The following is a 22575-nucleotide window of genomic DNA, read 5'->3' as shown; positions in this document are numbered from 1 at the left end:
GAAACACAACTTTACAATTAATTTTTCTCACACTGCAGAGATGTATAACCTGCACTGTACTTAGCTGATAAGCTATCTGATACTTTGCTTCAACATTTGAATCAAATTGCAATCACTCTAATAGGTAAGAGTTACAGGAGTTATCTGTTAAGGAAAGCAAAGACTGACTTGATTTAGCACTATCCACCTCTTTTCCTACAAATACCATGTTATTACATTTTATGGTATAGATAAAATCAATAGGCCGATTGCTAATTTATTGATCAACTCCCATTGGTGAAGAATGCTTAAAAGCAACTGAAATCGACCACTTGATTGATAAATCATTACTAGAAATTGATTTTTTGTCACTGAAAGTAGTTCTGAGTTGCACACGTAAAAATTTAACCAAATTGCATAAGAAAATTTAAAAATAAAAAAAGAAATCTGTGCATCGGCCGGGAATCGAACCCGGGCCGCCCGCGTGGCAGGCGAGCATTCTACCACTGAACCACCGATGCTCACAAGGTCAATGGCTTACAATAAGCATTATAAACAAGATTTTAATATTTTAAATGAATGTACAATTTACTTATTTCAGTGGTTTTATAAATTATAATAAACATCTTATATTCATCTTAATTTTAAACTAAATTTTAATCAATAATGACCTGCTATTTAATGCAATAGAATATCGTCGCTTCTAATATTGTCTCTGAATTTCATGACGTTATAAGCGACCTTCCTTTCTTCTAACTTCCGGTTTTGCTTAAGCTTAGTATCAAATATTCGGATAGTTTATACAATATCAAAATGTTTAAACCTCGGTCATTAGCTACCGTAAGTATGCATCACTATTTTGTTTATATATATAGTATCTAGTTATATTGTCTTTATCGTTAGCTTATCTCCAACGACGTTTTCAATATTAGTTATTTGTGATCCTTGACATTCTAAGTGATAGATCAATAACAACACTTGACATGCACTGGCCATTAACATCATTATTTCTAATATTTGGTTTATTTTCTTATATTTTGCATAAAAATATATTACATATCGGCGATTCTGAGCCTGTGTATCTTTTGTATATTGAATAGTGTGTAATGGGGAACAGTGCTTTTAGAATTGGAGTACAAGGTATATTGGGAGGATTTTGGAGTGGAGAAACTGTGCTAGGTATTTAGTGTAGGGAAGGCTGGTAAGTACACTGAGTTTAGACCCTTGTAACAGGTTAAGTTGAAAGTAACGATGAAGTTTGATTGATGATGATGCTGTGGAGAAATGAACGAGTGAAGAATAATTAATTACGAAGACGGCCATTTATTTAGTTGATTATCATATCGTTACACCCTTTAATCATAGTACGAGAATTAATTAAGGGATACACTTTAGCAGAGAGGAAGTGGTTAGACTGTTTTGGTGATTGTTGTTTTGTTTATTAAGTTAAGGTGCTTCGTTTTCAAGTGATTCAGAATTGGGCATTCCTTCGATTTAGCTCGACAAGGTTGAGACATTTCACCTCGAGTATTTCCGTGGGTTGTGGAGTATAGGTATAACGAAATTATGCCAGCAATGTCTCATTTTAAACTTGAAGAAAAAAAAGCCTTGCATATTTGCTTAGACGTGTGAGCAGCTCTCTAGTACAAAATATATTCGTTAATTATGTGTCGAACTATTTGGGGACAGAAGCATTTTCTGGTTCTGAAGTGAAACCTCAGTTGAGATGCAATTTTCACTGAGTGTGGTAACTGCGAGAGGTCATTGGCTTTATCAAACCTGAAACTATTCGACAATTTCTGTTAACTTTAAGGCCCTTTGATTCCAGGTTTTGCTTCCAAATCCGAAACTTTTCCAGTTCTGCTTCAGATTCTTCAATAAGAGCAGGATCATCAGCATATAGTAGTTCCCATGGGCATCCAATTTTGAATTCATCTGTAATGGCCTGGAGAACTATGATGAATAAAACTGGACTAAGAACCGATCCCTGGTGTACTCCAGCTTGTTCATTAAATTCATCACTGTATTTAAGGCCAACTCTCACCTTACTGACAACATCACTGTACATGCCCTGAACTGCTCTTACAAGCCACTCCTCTACTCCTAACTTCTTTAGAGACGACCAAATAAGAGAGCAGAGAACCCTTTCGAAAGCTTTCTCTAAGTCAGTGTAGGCTAAGTACAATACATCTGTGGTACTTCTCCCAGGAACAAAACCAAACTGCATCTCCTCTAGTTTAATTCTATCCCTAATTAGTTGAGATACCACTCTCTCTGTAATTTTCATAACCTGATCCAGCAGTTTGATACCTCTGTAGTTGTTTCTGTCTGAGGCATCACCTTTACCCTTACAGCAGCTGACTATAATACTGCGACACCAGTCTTTCGGAATGATACCTTCCTGAATAATCTGATTAACTATGCAAGTGACTAGGCTGTATCCCACACTACCTGATATTTGAATTATCTCAGCAGTGATACCTGATGGTCCAGGGGCTTTTCCAGTCTTCATTTATAACAGTATAATAGATAATTGCCTTATCTATTATACTGTTATCCACTCTGATGGCAGGTCCCTCAATTGGTTCAATATTTGAAAAAAATCTCCTTCCCCCAATCATTCTCCACATTTAACAACCTTTCATAATGGCATCTCCACGTATCTTTCTTCTCTGAGTCACTATGTGCAAACATACCATTACCCAGTAACACACATTTCTCACCTAACACATCTCTATTTTCTCTGATACACTGCTTTGCAATCCTGAACACCACATGCCTCTGATCCTCATGCTGCATAGCATTGGCCAACTTCTTGCCTTCTGCTGTTCCTTTTGCTATGTAAATCAGTTGCCTAGCCTCCCTTCTGGCTCCCTGATATAATACTTTGCTTCCACTGTTTTCCCAGTCTTTGCTGGCCTGTCTCTGCTTTTATAGCACTGTCCACCTCTTTGTTCCATCACCAAGTCACCCTCGGCCTGACGGGACTTTGTACTAACCACAGATTTGGTCAGCAGCACCCAGTAAATTGTCCTGCAGGAACTTCCAGTTGTCCGCTAAGCTGCATGTCCTTCCTCCTCCTCCTCCTTTCTATCATCAGAGGCCTCAAGTATAATGTCTCTAAATTTTGAGCTTCCATAATCTTTTCCAATGTAGATATGTTTTTGAGTCTCTCTAGCCCTAATTCTGAAGTCACTAACTAGTGGCCTATGTTGGGATGTACACTCACCTGGGAAGGACTTCGCATTTGTGAGCATCTGTCTGACTCCTTGCCTGGTGAGGAGGTAATCAACCTGGCTTATATTCCCACCAGATTGATAAGCAAATAGGTGGCTGGTTGGCTTTCTAAAGTTAGTGTTGCAGATTGAAAGATCATTTGCATCATAGAACTCAAGCAGCCGTGTACCTTCCTCATTAACACTATTTACAAATAGTGTTAATTGGGCATTAAAACTGATTAGATTGTAATGGTGGTCATAATGATGATATAATTACCTCCTGCTTTTTTTTTTATTATAGAAAAAGCCTGCACCTACTGCTGAAGAACAAGAGGCAGCTCGGAAGCGTAAGGAAAGATCGCAACGTCTTCAAAATCTTCAGTTACGAATGGTAAAGTATTTTCTGTGTTCTTTCTTTTACCTACCATGTACTTTTGATGTTTCTAAATTCAGAAAATTTGATCTTACTGTACATTAGCCTCACTTGTGCAGGTCTGCAAGCTTTTGCAATACTTGAGTGCTTGGGTAATAAATATATTAAAAGGCGGCAAGCTGGCAGAAACGTTAGCACGCCGGGCGAAATGCGTAGCCGTATTTTGTCTGTCGTTACGTTCCGAGTTCAAATTCCGCCGAGGTCGACTTTGCCTTTCATCCTTTCGGGGTCGATAAATTAAGTACCAGTTGCGTACTGGGGTCGATGTAATCGACTTAATCCCTTTGTCTGTCCTCGTTTGTTCCCTCTGTGTTTAGCCCCTTGTGGGTAGTTAAGAAATCAATATATTGTTTCATCATCATCGTTTAACATCCGCTTTCCATGCTAGCATGGGTTGGATGATTTGACTGAGGTCTGGCGAACCAGATGGCTGCACCAGACTCCAATCTGATCTGGCAGAATTTCTACAGTTGGATGCCCTTCCTAATGCCAACCACTCCGAGAGTGTAGTGGATGCTTTTACATGCCAGTCAGGCGGTACTGGCAATGGCCACGCTCAAATGGTGCTTTTTATGTGCCACCTGCACAGGAGCCAGCCCAGCGGCACTGGCAAAGACCTCGCTCGAATGTTTTTTCACGTGCCACCAGCACAAGTGCCAGTAAGGTGACGCAGGTAACAATCACGCTAAAATGGTGCTTTTTATGTGCCACCAGCACAGAGGCCAGTTTGTTGCTCTGGCAATGATCATGTTCGTATGGTACTCTTAGCGCTCCACTAGCATGGATGCCAGTCATCAAATTTGATTTGATTTTGATTTCACTTGCCTCAACAGGTCTTCACAAGCAGAGTTTAGTGTCCAACGAAGGAAAGGTACGCATAAGTGGGCTGGTTACACCCTGGCATAGGCCATGAGTTTATGGTCTCACTTGGGCTTGCCACTGTGATAATATTGCCTGTTTTAATGTATTGCTGTGTTATAATAAATAAAGAGTGCCAATCACTTCATTGATTAGTAAAAAAATTAATCAATAATTATTTTATTAAGGAATAACCAGTTGTCATTTTATGCAACTGGCATAGATCTTCTATCTTTTGTTTCAATTATTAGACTGTGGCCATGATGGGACACTGCCTTGAAGAATTTTGTAGTCAAATAAATTGACCCCAGTACTTTTGTTTTTATCAAGGCTGGCATTCTATTGGTCTCTTACTGAACTGCTAAGTTACAGGGACATAAACACGCCAACTCTAGTTGTCAAGCGGTAGTGGAGACAAACACAGACACATAAATACACACACATGATGGGCTTCTTTCAGTTTCCGTCTACCAAATCCACTAACAAAGCTTTGGTTGGCCCAAGAAGCCATGCAGTAGGATTGAACCCAGAACCATGTTGTTGGGAAGTAAGCTTCTTACTACACAACCACACCTGTTTTGTAATAAGATTCGGCCTGTCACACTTATCCTACAACATTGTTCTAAAGATAAACAATCACACCATTGAAATCTCAAAGCTACATGGTAATACATGACTAATTCATAATCAAGAATATCTCTCAATGGAGTTTTTTGAGGTTAATTAATAGGTACAGAAATGTTATTTATCGTATGAGCATTAGTGATGTATATGAAATGAAACATGTTCAACTAGCAACCACTTTTAAAAACAGATTTTAAAATTATAATTATAATTATAATTAATAGTGTTCATTCCAAATTGTAAGGTTTCTTTATTTTAGTTATCATTTCCCTCCTCCACAAGAAATATATAGTGCCTTTTTTTTATATACTAAAGTTTGAATAATTTAGAAAACTTCTAACCATTTAAACCATCCATATCTGGCCAAAATAATCTACTTGTTTTATCTTCAAATTGGCCAGATCACACTTGCCCTGCAATATTATTCTAAAGATAAACAATCATGTTATTGAAGCCACAAAGCTATAAAGTAATGCATGGCTAGTTTATATCAATGTGAATAAATAAGTGTTACATTTGACTGAGAAATCTGAATGATAAGGGTTAGAAGAAGGCTGCATTGAGCCTATAGGCTCATGAGGCTGGAGTTTATCTAGATTTTCAAGATGTTTAAGCTGAGAGTACAAGACAATTGAATTTCATGCCAGTCCATCATAGGGTTAACCCTCAGGTGCTGCTGGTACTCATTTTCAGCTGTGTGTAATGAAGCAAGATGAAATGAAGTCCCTTACTCAAAGACATAACGTGCTGTCTGGTCCAAGAATGAAACCTACGATCTAATGATTGTGCGCCCAACACTCGAACTGTTAGGACCACACATCTTTAGAGTAAGGTTTTACTTTAAGGAGAATAAGATTATATTGGTTAGGTGTTGGTATGGCTGTGTGGTCAAGAAGCTTGTTTCCCTACCACTTGGTTCTGGGTTCAGTCCCACTGCTTGGCACTTTGAACAAGTGCCTTCTACTATAGCCTCAGGCCAACTAAGGCACTCTGAGTGAATTTAGTAGATAGAAACTGAAAGAAGCCTGTCACACACACACAAATATATAAAAATTAATATTGACAGCTAGGCACAATGTGATACCATAAAGGAAAAATATAATTATCACCAAATGTGACTAAGGGTGTCAAGACACCTACATTGCTAGAAATAAGAGCTGAAATGCCTAAATTCTGTAGGAAAAGCACATAAATGTATATGTATATGCTCACAGGGGCTACAATCGCCCAAAGCACCGACTGGAGAATTCCTTATCTTCAGTAAGGACCACTTGTTCGGCTGATTCTGGGCTTAATCCTCTGTCAGCATATATGTATTTACCATGAAGATTTATGGATGATTTAGCAGATTGCTAATGTGTATATAAAAATTAATATAAACATCCATGCACAATGTGATATCATAAAGGTGAAAAATATATATGTGTCATCAATCATCATCATCAAATGGACAACAAATGTTAAATAATGATGACGACACACACATGCATTTATGTATTTTTCTTGCAAGATTCCTGATGTGAAATTGTGTGTTGAAACAGATATTGTTATATTTGGGGTGGTCATATTTTGCAAATTCAACATATATACTATATGCTTGGTCTTCACTTCAGCTTTATTGTTATTATTATTTTTTTCTAAATGAAAACCAAGCATATAGTGTGTGTGTGTGTTTAATTGGCAAAATATGACCATCCCCAAATATAACACACACACACACACACGTATGTGTGTGTGTTTGAGAGAGAGAGAGAGTTGGTGTCTCTGTCTTGACATCATGTGACTAGTAAAATGAGTGTCGCTATCATGCAAACAGCATCCTTCATATCCAATGTTCCATGAAAACTTGTCCAGCCATGGGGAAAATATTACCTTACTTGGAAGCAGGTAAGGGTTGATAAAAGAAAGCACATCTGGCTATAGAAAATCTGCCTTGACAAATTCTGTCTGACCCATGTGAGCATGGAAATGTGAATGCTAAATTGATGATGATTACAACTGAGTTATAGGTTCAATTCACTGGAATCTGATTTTTTTACACTCTTTAATGATAAAAAAAAATAAATTTGCAACTACCATTCCAGTTTTCTTACTGGGTGGAAGTTTTAAGTTTCTAATCTTAGTTAGTCAGTGAGATAATGGAACTTTTTAGTTTGAATTTTACTTAAAATTTCTCTAACATTGTGTAATAAAATAATTTTTTTTCTTTGTCTTTGGTAAGTGTTATTTCCTACTTGCTTTTCTCTAGAAATCAATGGAAATGACTACTATTTCTTTCAAACTTTGCTTTTGTCACTTGGGCATCAGTTTTTTGAAACTGACCTATTTTCATTTGTATTTCAGATTCAGCACTGAGTTGCTGAAGCAGAGATGTCATTATTCTGCTCAATACCATAAATTTGTTTGTCTGTTGCTTGACCGTAACCACTTGAGCATGTCCCTTAGTGGCTGACAATATGTGTATCTCTGAGCAGGAGTAGTGGGAGGGCATCATAGCCATGTGTTGAGAAGGATTCTTTGAGGTTTGAATAAATGTAAGAAAAGCAAATTTTAACGGAAATATTAGCCATTTTTCATACTTTCTAGGGGTAAGCAAATAGGAAATAACAGTTGCTACCCAAGGACAAAAATTGTGTTGCACAGTGTAATCAATGAACATGTGACAACAAAATGTTTTGTATGTCATTGCATAGCTGTGTCATTATTCAGTTAACATATCAAATCTGTGATTATTATTTTTGTTGTAGAATGAAGCAAGGAAGCTCAATCACCAAGAAGTTGCTGAAGAAGATCGTAAGAAGCGACTGCCAGCTAATTATGAAGAAAAACGAAAACGGCTGGAATGGGAAGAAGAAGAATTAAAAAAGCAGAAGGTATTTCAATTTACATTAGCCCTTTATCACTTAAACTGGCCATTGCCAGCTCAAATATTCTACCTCTTTTATGTTCAAAGTGGCCAGATCTGGCCTCTCACATCTATCCTAGAATGTCATTCTAAAAATGAACAACAGCATCATCAAAATCTCATAGCTATAAGATAATGCCTGATTAATTCAAAATCAATGTGAATAAATAAACATGACAGTAATTTGAATGGTAAAGGATTATGGTTTCCTCATAATTTAAAAAATAAAGTAATTCAGTTTATTAAAAGTAATCTTTAATTGTTAATCATCATCATCATCATCATTTTATGTCCACTTTTCCTACTGGCATAGGTTAGATGGATCATCACAGTCTAAGTCATTGGTTATTGAGAGCCACTGCTCCCATGGACTGGTGCTCATGCTTGTAATTTGACTTGATTTCTATAGCTGGATGCTCTTCCTGTTGCCAATCACTTTACACTTGGCACCATCACTAGAGATGTTGAAATAGTCCTTGATGTGAGAGACCCATACAGGCTTTAAAGTCCTACTCTTTCTTTTTTCATTTACTGATCACTTTTCTGCTGATAATTACTTGCCATGCTACCACTGTACTACAAGGAGTACTTAACTGATGCATTACCATCATCATCATCATCGTTTAGCGTCCGTTTTCCATGCTAGCATGGGTTGGACGGTTCTACTGGGGTTGACCATATTTATTCATCCAAGTTTTAACTTGTGGTTTTGGCCAGACTCAGGTTATTGTCTTTGTTGTGATTGCTGGTAATGTTCAGTTTATCATAATATTACATCATTTAGCATCTGTTTCCCATGTTGGCATGGGTTTGACAGTTTGACTGGAACTGGTAAGCCAGAGAGCTGTACTTGGCTCCAATCTAATTTTAGCTTGATTTCTACAGCTGGATACCCTTCCTAATGCCAACCACTCCAAGAGTGTAGTGAATGCCTTTTACACGTCACTAGCATCAGCCAAGACTATGATTTCACTTGGCCTGATGAGTCTTCGCAAGCACAGCAAACCGCCAAAGATCTCAATCATTTGTCATTGCCTCTGTGAGACCCAACATCTGAAGATCATGTTTTACCACTTCGTCCCATGTCTTCCTGAGTTCTCTCCATAGTTAGTGATTGGCACTTTATGCAGCTGTCCTTGTCCATACACATCTCATGACCATACCAGTAGTCTTCTCTCTTGTACATCACATTTGATGCCTCTTATGTCCAGTTTTTCTCTTAAAATGCTTACACTCTGTCATACATGCACGCTGACATTGCACATTCAGTAAAGCATATTAACTTCATTTCTTTCAAGCCCCCGCATGTCCTCTGTCACAGCCCATGTTTCACTGCTGTGTAGCATAGGTGTCCACATACAGGCATTATACAATCTGCTTTCACTCTGAGGGAGTGGCGCTTTGTTACCAACAAAGGTAAAAGCTCTCTGAACTTTGCCCAGCTAATTCTTATTCTAGCAGCTGCACTCTTGGAGTATCCACCTTCACTTCTGGCATGGTTATCCAAATAACAGAAACTATCAATTACTTCTAAGTATCACCCCCGGAATTTGGCAGAATCAGTTTTCTGTTCATTTCTTGTGTTTATTGCATCTATACATTAAAAATATTTTAAAGTTAATATTTAAATAGACAAAGACTAAGAAGAGCACTATACAGATGTTTCTATTACTTTTCACTGCCCCCTTTGTCTCTAGTACCCATATAAAATTCCACCTAAACACCCAATAGGCAGTACCACCTTCTTTAAGAAGCACTGATGTGCCTTGTCATTTCACTACCACATCCCCTTCACTCTATCTGGGACCTTGCACCAGCCACATGTCTGGTCTGTTAATATATAAAATTAATTAGATTTCAGTAACCTCTGCATTTGTAGTGCTGTGCTTTCTCTTTATTTTATCTCTCTAAAAACAATTGGAATAGATATAAGACAGTTCTATATTTAAGAGATGAGGAATTATGTACATTACATTATTTACACTTGATGGATATTTGTCCTCATCTTGTTTGTTGTTAACACAACGTTTCGGCTGATATACTCTCCAGCCTTCATCAGGTGTCTTGGGGAAATTTTGAACTTGGGTTCTCATATTATTATCATTATTATTATTATTATTATTATTATTATTATTATTGTCGTCGTCGAACTCGGAATCTTGGGGTTAGTAGTCTGCGCTCTTAACCACAAGATTCCAAGTTCAATTCAAGGCAGTGACCTGAATAATAATAATAACAACAAAATCAAAAAATACCTTAGAAATGAGAACCCAGGTTTGAAATTTCCCCAAGACACCTAATGAAGGTTGGAGAGTATATCAGCTGAAAGTTGTTAACAACAAACAAGATGAAGACAAATATCCGTCAAACGTAAATAATGTAAATAATAGATAATATAGTTAAATTCTACATTTGCAATAATTGTAAACATTATTGGTGCTTTCAGAAAAGATTGGTTAATTCTGTTCTTGATAATTTGTTGATTGATAAATCCATTAAGTGACAGTTGACAAAAATACCTTGTAGTAATTAGTTATAATCGTCTACATTCTAAGTTCAACTGCATCCAAGTTTGGCATTGCCTTTTATCCTTCAGGGCTATTAAAATAAAGTACTCATCATGAAGCGGGGTCAATCTAATTAGCTACACCCTTCTTCAAAAATTAAGGTCTTGTTAGATTCCAGTTATTTATTTTCATGTATATTTTTCTGTCTAAATAGGAATGCAGTGCGAAAGGAGAAGACTATGATCAAGTGAAGTTGCTTGATATTAGTGCTGTAGATGCTGAGAAATGGGAACGCAAGAAAAAAAAGAAGAATCCTGATCCTGGTTTCTCTGGTAAGTTTTCTATTTAGGATAAGACACTATTGGGTTGTTGGCCTTAGATCAAACCTGATTGTGAAGTGAAAAGCATTCCAGACATGACCATCCTGTCATTTTCTTTGTATCTTTATAGTGGTTTATCTACTACATATGTGGAAAATCGGTGTTTGTTTGTTTGTGGCGTTGTTAGCTAACTCCTCCTACATTGATTTAACTTATGTCTGGAAACCTTGTGACATACTTAGATTGTTGAAAAATTAATAATATGGCCCCTGGAAGAGACCTTTATATCTACCTCATATAACTAATTTTTTTTAACATTCAAGGGAAATAACCCATAGCACCTGCATTATTTTTTTTAAATACTCAAGGGAAATAACCCATTTCATTGTTTATGTTTGATTACTTTGAATATTGATATTTTGTGTATCCAATTTCTAATTTTTGCAGACAATATCACTTTTTTACTTTATTTGATATGTGAGTACAACTCATGTCTGGAAACCTTGTGACATACTTAGATTGTTGAAAAATATCGATAATAGGGCCCCTCCAATGGATCCTTCTATATACTACATATTACTAATATTTTATTTAAACCTAAGGGAAATAACCCATACCACCTGCAGTTTCTAGTGACGCAATCAATATTTGATTCTCACAATCAGCTGACCTAGTTCTGCATTTTACTACTCACAGTTTTGAACTGCTAAACATTATTATTGCATTTCCATAATTTGAATCTTAAGCATTAAAGACTTCATACATTTCTATAGATACATACTTTTTTGAATGCCCATTATCTGACAATTCTGCATTTTTACAGTTACACTTTTCCATGACAGTAGATAAATTTTTTATTCCACAACGTATTTGTAGTGGCTTTATGCATACATAGCATGGTTTCGATCCTCAATTGCCAAGTTTCACTTAACACTTCAACAGCACTTTTCTCACGGTAAAACAATAGTTTTTCTGTGAATGATAGCAGTTATACATTTCCCAGATGCCTTTGCTAAGCAGAATAATGTCTTTGCCACTTGACCCTTCTAACCTCTTCTAGGCCACCAGGGGCTGGAATGGAGATAACAGACCTCCAATGTAATCATTTGTTCTCAACAATATGTTTATCCTTCTGGCTGCTTTTCGATAGTTATAAAAACTAGAACTCTGTAAACTAAAGGCAGTTACTGAGAGTGACCATCAGCGAGTGTGAACGTTATTATTGCACTTTCTTCAAACACTTCATTCATATATTTATATACATACAATCTCTCCCTCTTCCAGCTGACAGTTTTTGTACTTTTACGTGATAGAAAATACACCTTTTGTGGCAGTTATAACGAAATTGCTTTCTTATATCAGAGTAATAAGGCATTTCAATAGAACATCTTTACCCCCAGGAATTACCAGGTACACCAGCTAGTATATGAATAAAGCTGAGGTAGAAATGGGATGAATTTTTGTTTATTCAGTTCTTTATTACTTCCAGATTATGAAGCTGCTACATTCCGCCAGTATCAAAGGAATACCAAACAGATTAAGCCAGACATGGATTCTTATTTTAACCAGATGGAAAAAAAGTAAGACTTTTAAATTTCATTTGCTGATTTAGGGCAGATGTGGCTGTATAGATGTGGGGTTTGCTTTGTTACCACATGATCTCAAGTTCTGTCTCACTCTGTGCCACCTAGGACAATAGTCTTCTACTGTAACCTCAGGCCAGTCAGAGCCTCATGATTGAAATTGGAAACTGTAGAGAAGCCTGTTGGGTTTATAGTATGTGCTTATTCAGTATAGTTGTTGTTTAACTCTAGATCGGTGTGATCCTGAAGCCATATAGCATTTTGAATGTAACCATCCTATCTGTTTGTATAGCTATGACTCTTACTACATTGTCCAAATGAGTCCATTTTGTTTGTGAGACTGTAGACAAAGACAGGGAAACTTCTTGTCCATAGGTTTTGTCTGACACTAAATTTGAAATTGCTCACCAATGAATTTTCACTCACATGAGGAAAATAAAAGATAATATGTATGAGAAGTAATTCAATTGAACATACTTCACTCTTATAAAATTTAGCTAATAAAAGGATAAAGATTCTTCTTGAGTCATAGGGCTTGTTTCCTGGATTTTCTGGTGTATATACTCCCCACTGGGTGAGATGCCAGTCCATTGCAGGATTACTCATTTTTGCCTGCTGAATGGACTGGAGCAATGTGAAATTAAGTGTTTTGCTCAAGAATACAATGCATCACCAGGTCCAAGAATTGAAACCACAATCTGATGGTGATGAGTCCAACACTCTGACCACTAAGCCAGGCACTACACAATTGCTGAATAAAGTAAATGGTCAGCTTTTAATTTGACATGTCAATAGTTATGTTCATGAAGAAATGTAATGATGAATTTTCCTTTTGTCTCCTGTATTTTCTTTGCATGTGTCCCTCTGTCCCTACTTTTATCCCTTCTTTATTTCTTCTACCTCTTTATCTCCCTATATTTACGTTTCTATGTCTATTTCTATTGCTAACTGTATAACTTTCTCTATACCTACCTCTGTCTAACTCTATCCCTGCCTCTGTCTTTAATAACTGTATTCCCATCACAAATCATTATTCCTATCCCTACCTCTCTATATACTTTTATTATCTACCTTCATCTTTTACTTTATACCTCTTTTTACTTTCTTTGTTTTAGTAAGATTTGTTATTTTTTTTACTATAGGAATATCATTTTTGATTATTTCTCTTTTTTTCTTTTTTTCTTTTGTATTTTCTTGAAAAAAGAGGAGAAGAATTTTTTCCTGATGCTAACACTTTAGGATTGCAGCAACACACTGACTCTGAGAAAGCCGTCGATAGAATGGTAAATGATTTGGAGAAACAGTAAGTTGATTTCTTAGCATTTTTATAACTTTTTGTTATGTTAGCATGAGGTTGATGTGAGTCCTACCTCAAAATTGATTACCATCCCAGTCACACTAATTTGGCAAAAATTAAAATTAAACAAAAGAATATATGCAGTGCAAATTTTGAAAAACAGCAAACAGAGTGAATGTTAACTTCCACTTCTAGTGACAGGAAAAGCATCATTCTATCCAAGTTAGAAAATATTTCTGGTATTTGTTATCTGATCATTGCTGCGAATATGGAAACTTCAGGGGAAAAAATGATTGTAAAAATTTTTTCCATTTTTCAGAGCCTCTGTTTTTTATAAGAGGCTCCAATTATACATGGAGTTGGTGCATGTCATTGCTTTGTGATATGTGTTTTCTCTGCCGGATGTACAATCTAGAATTGGGACTAAGCTCATTGATTAAGAAAAGGTATGAAGGAGTTCATAATGGCAAGAAATATATGTATGAGTTTTATAGATTTTAGCATCATAGGAGCATTATTTTAAAATTTGGTCTTCAGTTAGTGTATTTAACCCTTTAGCATTTTAAATCGGCCATATCCAGCCCAAACATTCAACCTGTTTTATGTTCAAACCAGCCAGATCTAGCCTCTCATACCTTTAAATGTCATTCTGAAAATAAACAATCACATCATTAAAAGTTATGAGATAATGCATAATTAATACAAAATAATGTGTATAAATAAGTATTACATTTGACAAAATAATCAGAATGCTAAAGAGTTAAAGCAAGTCAATTTGGTGGGTATTCATAGAAGGATTTAAATTTAGCACTTGAATCTAATGAAATATTCTTCATTCATGCAGAGATACAACCAACTGCTTATAGCAGTGAGCAGTGCTTTTCATGTTACTCATTGCTGCAAATGGATTGGGAATTTGAGATTTAAGTGTTTTGCTTATGTATGTAGCATAATGTTTGTGACAAGAAATGAGCTGTAAACTCTTTCATTGGTAATCCTAGATTAAGAAAATGAACATTAAAAGTACAGATAAGAAAGATATTGTAATACAATGAAAGTTCAGTATACACATAGTTTTATTCTGATTTGCCTTTTTGATGCATTTCAGGATCAACAAAAGAGAAAAATACAGCCGAAGAAGACCTTATGATGAGGCTGCTGATATTGACTACATCAATGAGAGAAATATGAAATTCAACAAAAAGTTGGAACGTTTCTATGGGAAATATACAGCAGAGATTAAACAGAATTTGGAACGTGGTACTGCTGTTTGATATTCCATTAGCTTGTGCTGGTTCTCTATGCCTTGGTTTCCAGTTGTAATGCTGCAGAAGGTTTTTTTCGAAAGCTGGTTGTTGATGATGTATTTATCATAATTTAACAGAACATTTCATCCTGTGTAATTAGAGGGATTGGAAGTCTAAGAAAGTGAACTACTGTAAATAATGAAAGGAAGTATAATTTAATAAAAATATTGATGAGATTTTTGTACATGTAATTTTTTAGTTGTAGCAGATATACAGTTTCCATCAGGTTAAAGAAACTTTGCAAAAATACAAAAGAAAACAAAAAAAACAACAGAAATAAGGAAACAAAGAAAACTATCTAGTTTATGCTGGCTTAGGGAAATGGAAGTATAAATAAAATCTGATTCATCAGATATCTTGGATAGATTCCTAATCATGTGAGATTTGATCTTAGGTCTGTAAATCCACAAACTATTTGTCATTTCTCATTTATTCTGGCATATTGGTGTTACTGTTCTCTTTCCTGATACCAAGTAAATAGAACCTGGAAACTCTACTGAGCCAACAAAGCAGCCTCTATGCAGTTGTTCAATCTGCTCAAAATAGCAACCAAATTCGTTGAAACTAAACCTACCATCTTACTGAAGGAAGGTCACATTAGTCAGTGTGATCCTATATACTTCCAAAACAGCAGAATGGTCATGACTAGAATGCCTGTGATCATAGGTCTACAATAATGTACAGTGCAACTTTGTCCTAATGACTTGTTGCCCATAAAATTATTCCAAAGGAAAAGAAAAACTGTATCTGGTTTATAAGAATATATTGATATTAAATGGAAATGTGCATCTTTTCATTTCCTTCTGATACTCTGTCTTAGATATTTCTGATTATTTTTCTTTATTGTTAATAAATATTTCAGATTTGTGTTATTTTACCTCTTTACTATTAAGAAAATTATATTTTTGTACTATGTAAATTGAAGAAAAATTTTCTTAACATATATTTCAAACATTCATGGTGTCAAAGAAATCTTATAATTTTATTTATAATAAATTTAACTACAGAATAAATTACAAATTCAACTGAGAATTTGTAGATACATTTTTCTTTTCTTTTTTTTTTTTTTCAAATTATTCCAACTTTCATTGGAATGTTAAATTTATTTCTCTTGGGAAATATTGTTCTAAATTTCTTTTAAAGATAACTACTACAACTTATTTCTTCTAAAAATATATTTAAATATATTAATTTAATATCATATTGCTTTTCTTTTACATTGTAATTTTTTGGAAATGTAAGGTTAATGAAATGATTTTAAGTTAAGATTTTAACAATTTACTAGTTTAATTGTTTTCCTAGTCATTATTTTCTAATATGTACTAGTCTTTCAAATTTATCAATAGATAGCAGGTTAGAAACAGGTGAAGGTTGGTGTCAGGAAGGGCATCCAACCATAGAAAACACTGATCCAACATAAATTGTGTGACTCATGCAAGCTTGGAAAATGGAAAAGTAGTCATTAAAAATCATCATCATCATCATCGTTTAACGTTTGCTTTCCATGCTAGCATGGGTTGGACGATTTGACAGGACTGGCGAACCAGATGGCTGCACCAGACTCCAATCTTGATCTGGCAGAGTTTCTACTGCTGGATACTCTTCCTAATGCCAACCACTCCGAGAGTGTAGTGGGTGCTTTTACGTGCCACCGGCACGAGAGCCAGTCGGGCGGTACTGGCAATGGCCACGCTCAAATGGTGTTATATTTTGGTCAATTCACTGTGATTGTAAATATAGGAACTGTGGTAGTGTAGTGGTTTGAGCATTATCACTTTGTATTAGGAATAATGCCTGCAGATCAGAATAAGTTTATATTCCATGGGCAGAGTTTTACCGTGTAGAGTCACTCAATATGAGTATGAGATGTTTTGGCACAGCTGTATATTTGGCATCATTGATTTGATTTTGACTTATTTGACATCTGATATTTTAAGCTGGGAAAGAGGGGGAGGAGAGAAATATCTCTTGTTCATGCTCTCTTCCCCCCTCTCTCTCACTGTGTGAGGATCCAATTATGCTTATATGTATGTATAATCTCTTTCTCTTTTGCTAGCTGTATGTGCATGTATACATGTATGTGTGTGCGTGTGTTTGCTTCTAGTGCCAAAATGTAGTGTTGCCAAAACAGGCTGAATGTTCATTCAGCCATGCCAAATTATCAGTATCCAAATGACTGCATCCAATTATCTTGAGTCTCGCCACCAATTTTCTTGAAATGTTGCTTATATTACAAATAAATGTTCCAAGTTTTGAACCTGTCTAGAGGTTAGGCCAAAAGTCATGCACCAAGACAAAAAGAAAGAAAAACAATTCATTTAATATATATTGCACACAAATATTAACATTGTCAAATGTTTTGGTGTGTGACTTATGGCCCACATGTGGGTTTAAGGTTTTTTTTAAGACAGTGAGACAAAGAACCAATTGAAACAAAATGTAAAGAAATACGGTGTTAATGGTAATGAACAATTTTAAACAGTAATTCAGCTATAAGAGTTACCAGAATTTACAGTTTAAATAATTTTATTTTTTATTATGTAAATTGAAAAGAGCATCATCATTATTTAACGTTCCATGCTAGCATGGGTTGTATGGTATGACAGGATCTGATGGGTCCAAGGACTGCATCATACTCCAGTGGTTTGTTTTGGCATGGTTTCCATGGATGGATGCCCTTTTTCATGTCAACCACTTTACAATGTGTTCAGGAAGCACTGGTGAGGTTACCATACAGTTTACAAGGCTACAAATCATGGCAGGATGGGCAAGTTTAGGCCAGAGGAATAGAGAAGGGTAAAGCATGAAAGAAAAGGGCCAGAGCAGAGCATGACTCCCTGCATTTTATAAGACAATAGGGTGGAGCTGTAAAGTGATAAAAAGTAGTGGTGACGAGGTGTCAGGATGAACTTTTAAGGTACAAGATGGGTAGAAATGAAACAGAGGTGCAAGGAGTGATTGGAGGAATAGGTGATGTGCAATATAAAACACATTCCACTGGATTTAAAAATGAAGCATCACTTTATCATTAAACTTTAGTCTTTTTCTGAAGATTTTTTCAGTTCTCGTTTTTTCTCGTATCTTTTAACTACCATTACATGGCAGTCTTACACTTAACAGATATTATCTATTTGCTTAACATGAATATATATCAAAGATGTTACTGCATATGTCAGTTATTATCCTTTTCTCTCCACTAACTTGTGCTCAACTTGTTTCTAGGATATCATCCAATTTCATTCAAGATTTTTTTATGCATAATACTACAATGTATCAGTTTCTTTCTCGAAAAAGGCCAAAGGAGATATGTTTTATTGCTATGACATCATATTCTCACATAAAGAAGAAAAAGTTCTTTGTTTCTTTACATAAAGTTTTAGAAGTTAATAGATGCCAGGACATGTCAGGCACAATCATGACTGTGTGGTAAGAAACCGGCTTCTCAACTAAATGGTTCCGGGTTCAATTCCACTGTATTATGCCTTGAGCAAGTGTCGTCTACTATAACCTCGGGCCGATCAAAGCCTTGTGAATGGATTTGGTAGACGGAATTGGAAGAAGCCCGTTATATATGTTTATATATATATATATATGTATATATTTATGCGTGTGTCTGTGTTTGTACTCCACCACCATCGCTTGGCGACCAATGTTGGTGTGTTTACGTCTATCGGCAAAAGGGACTGATAGAATAAATACTAGGCTTGAAAGGAATAAGTTCTGGGGGGCGGGATCGATTGCTTCGACTAAAAACTATTTACGGCCAGCTTGGTGGCAGTCAAAATCATTGAAACGTAAACAAAAATAAAAGAATATCTTTGGTGATGTGAAAAGTTAATCAAACAGTTTCAATGATGAAACCGCTTTCATCGACATAATCTTTCATTTCTAATATCCTGCAACTTCCTTTACCTATCTGCTGTCACATTGCTCATCAGTGTTATCAGGCAAGACATTGTAGATTGAAGAAAGCAGCAAAAGCGAATTACTCTGTTCGTAATTCTCAACTGAAGTTAAAAGACACTCAATTGGAAAGAAATACACAAACTCTGTAAAGGGAGACAACGCGTGGAATGTTCAAGCGAGATAACTCATATAATTTATTAATTTTTTGTCCTTTACTTATTTCAGTTGTTGGACTGTGCCCATACTGGAACCCGACTTTGAAGAATTCTAGTCAAACAAATTGACTCCCAGGCCTGGTCATAATTTTAACAGTCTCTTTTATTTTATTTTCTTTCTTGAAACATTTAACAACACAAAGTTTTTTTTTTAACATTTAAACAAAGTTCGTTCCCTTTAAAACATACAAAAACATTTACCAGCATTTTCTTCATTTTACGTCTCAGCTCGAAGCGCAGTATCCCACTACATCACTTGCCTGGTCGTTTAGCTGGCCGTCTCTCGCTCCATGTATCTCTCTCTACCTCTGTCTGTCTCTGTCAGACCAAGTCTGCCCAGTCCAGTCTCTCTCTGACTGCCCCGCAACTCAACGCTACCCGTATATATGAGGCCGTCCAGCCAGAAAGAGAGGCATACCGTACAAAACAATGGGTATTTCCTTTATCAAAACCTTGTCTTCTTTAAACTCTCTGTCACCATAGAGGGCCAGAGTTCAAGTGCCTACGGCCATAAACAACTGTGCTCCTTGACAGGACAAAGGAAATGCCACTGACCTGAACAACAGGAACACCGTTTCGATCCCAGCTAATGGAGAAAGGGACATGTTTTCTTTTTGTTCGTCTTATTTTTTGCGTTCGTATCAATATATATATATATGTATATATATATATATATATATATATATATATAAGAAATTAAAAAAGGAAAATACGCACACTTACATGGTTATAATATAATTTTTAATGTATCGACCGGTTTCGCAATCGCTATTCATGATATAATGTTTAATTTATATGAATATATATATTTTTTCTTAAGAAGAAATTTGGTTGATGTTGTTTGTAATGAAATTCACGAGTGAATGATTTTACAAGTTGACAAGTAAAGGGAGGTAATTGGTTGTTATTATTGTTATTGTTGTGTGTAAGATAGATGACTGTTTAGGTTTTGGGTGGGGAAAAAATATGTGTACAGAAAGGAGACAGGTTTAAAAAAAGGGGACCTTGTTTAGTAGGGGATTTATGTACAATGATGTAATATGTAAAAATATAAAAGTTGGTTATGCATGCATATTAAGACGTGTTTTGTATTTTTCAATGAAAAAAGTTTCTTTATTTAAGCGTTCTAGTTGAGAGATTGTGTCTTTGCACTGGTAGAAAGGGAAGACTGTAAAATTTGGTTTGATGTTACCTGCTCATTTTTCTGTGTTCACAAAGAGGAATTTGTCTGTATTGCAGGAAACGGATTTGCTCCTTATGCAGAGTGATTCTCTTCCTCAAAGTTAAACTCGTTTGTCCAATGTACTGATGACTGCAACCCGAGCAGGTTATTACATAAATTAGGTTCTCAGAGGCACAGGTGAAACTAGTTTTAATTGTGAACCTCTGTCCTTGTATGTATGTATATATATATGTGTGTGTGTGTGTGTGTGTATATGTATGTATATATGCGTGTGTCTTTATATATATATATGTATATATATTGGTGTATATATAAATAATATATATATATATACATGTATATATATATATGTGTATATTTATATATATATGGGTATATGTGTATGCATATTAGTATATATGTATATATATATATCAAATGGAAATTGTAGTTAAGACACCTGTGCCGGTGACATGTAAAAAGCACCGTCCGATCGTGGCAGGTGCCAGTGCTGCCTGACTAGCGTCCGTGTTGGTGACATGTAAAAGCACCAACCGATCGTGGCCGCTTGCCAGCCTCATCCAGCCCCTGTGCCGGTGGCACGTAAAATACACCCACTACACTCACAGAGTGATTGGCGTTAGGAAGGGCATCAACCTGTAGAAACACTGCCAAACCAGACTGGAGCCTGGTGCAGCCTCCATGGCTTACCAGACCCCGGTCAAACCGCCCAATCCATGCTAACATGGTAAACGGATGTTAAATGATGATGATGATGTATATATATATATATGCATGTATATATATATATATGTATATATGTATATATATGTATATATATGTATATAAATATGTATATATGTATATATATGAATGTATGCATATGTATATATATATATATATATATATATATATATATATATATAAATGTATATCATCATCATTTAATGTCCGCTTTCCATGCTAGCATGGGTTGGACGATTTTGACTGAGGGCTGGCGAGCCAGATGGCTGCACCAGGCTCCAATCTTGATCTGGTAGAGTTTCTACAGCTTGATGCCCTTCCTAACGCCAACCATTCCGAAAGTGAAGGGGATGCTATTTACGTGCCACCAGCACTGGAGCCAGTCAGGCGTCACTGGCAACTACCTCGCTCAAATCGTTTTACATGTGCCAGTGAAGTGACATTGGTAATGATCACGCTCAAATGGTTCTCTAGGCACCCTACTAGCACAGGCACAAGTGCCAGTAAGGCGATGTTGGTAATGATCATACTCGAATAGCCGCTCTGTCAACGATTACACTCATATGGCGCTCTTTGCACCCCGCTTGCACGGATGCCAGTCATCGAATTGATTTTGATTTTGATTTTGATTTCACTTGCCTCAACAGGTCTTCGCAAGCAGAGTTTAGTGACCAAAGAAGGAAAAGGTACACATAAGCGGGCTGGTTACGCTCCTGGCATAGGCCACAGGTTATGGTCTCATTTGGCTTGCCGGGTCTTCTCGAGCAAAGCATATTTCCATAAGTCTCGGTCGCTAGTCATTTCCTTGGTGAGGCCTGTTCAAAGGTCGTGCTTCACCACTTCATCCCAGGTCTTCCTGGATCTACCTCTTTTACAACTTCCCTCAACCGCTAGGGTGTGGCAATTTTTCATGCAGCTATTCTCACCCATTCTTGCCACATGACCATACCAGTGCAGTCTTCTCTCTTGCACACCACATCTAATGCTTCTTAGGTCCAACTTTTCTCTCAAAGTACTTACACTCTGTCGAGTATGCACACTGACATTACACATCCATCGGAGTATACTGGCTTCATTCCTTGCGAGCTTATGCATGTCCTCAGCAGTCACGGCCCATGTTTCACTGCCGTGTAGCATGGCTGTTTGTATGCATGCGTCATACAGTCTAACTTTTACTCTGAGCGAAAGGCCCTTTGTCACCAGCAGAGGTAAGAGCTCTCTGAAATTTGACACAGCTATTCTTATTCTAGCAGCTACACTTTCAGCGCACCATCCTTCGCTACTGACTTGGCCATCTGGATAATGGAAGCTATCAACTACTTCTAGTTTTTCTCCCTGGAATGTGGCAGAAGTTGGTCTCTGCACATTTTCAGTGTTTATTGCTCCCGAGAATCTGCCACATACAAAAACTATCTTCCCAGTTAGCCTTGCTTTGATATTACTGCACCTCTTATGTGTCCATAGCTTACACTGGGTATATCTTATAGAGTTTCTACCTATGCCTCTACTACAGATTG

General features: G+C 36.3%; 1 protein-coding gene and 1 non-coding gene across 2 annotated transcripts; one reads left to right on the top strand and one right to left on the bottom strand.

The window, feature by feature from the left end:
- Positions 1-429: 429 nt before the first annotated feature.
- Trnag-gcc lies at positions 430-500 on the bottom strand. The gene has a single exon. It is a non-coding gene; the product is annotated as a tRNA-Gly (tRNA).
- A 204-nt stretch (positions 501-704) lies between these two features.
- Positions 705-15348, top strand: LOC115232547 (pre-mRNA-splicing factor SYF2). Its single transcript, XM_029802487.2, has 7 exons — positions 705-819; positions 3499-3588; positions 7860-7985; positions 10739-10856; positions 12334-12424; positions 13632-13730; positions 14833-15348. The coding sequence occupies exons 1-7, from the start codon at positions 793-795 to the stop codon at positions 14996-14998; spliced, it is 717 nt and encodes a 238-aa protein (XP_029658347.1). The 5' UTR covers positions 705-792; the 3' UTR covers positions 14999-15348.
- Positions 15349-22575: the final 7227 nt, after the last annotated feature.

Source organism: Octopus sinensis, linkage group LG2 (genome assembly GCF_006345805.1).
Source record: "Octopus sinensis linkage group LG2, ASM634580v1, whole genome shotgun sequence".
In the NCBI taxonomy this organism is placed as follows: domain Eukaryota; kingdom Metazoa; phylum Mollusca; class Cephalopoda; order Octopoda; family Octopodidae; genus Octopus; species Octopus sinensis.
The sequence above is the reverse complement of the archived record's forward strand: the minus strand, read 5'-3'. Positions and strand labels throughout refer to the sequence as shown.

What these genes read in the sequence shown, in the direction of transcription:
- LOC115232547 (XM_029802487.2), top strand. Translation starts at nt 793, where the DNA reads ATGTTTAAACCTCGGTCATTAGCTACC. An exon ending in AACCTCGGTCATTAGCTACC is followed by an intron (nt 820 to 3,498) that starts GTAAGTATGCAT and finishes TTTTTATTATAG; the next exon opens with AAAAAGCCTGCACCTACTGC. An exon ending in AAGAATTAAAAAAGCAGAAG is followed by an intron (nt 7,986 to 10,738) that starts GTATTTCAATTT and finishes CTGTCTAAATAG; the next exon opens with GAATGCAGTGCGAAAGGAGA.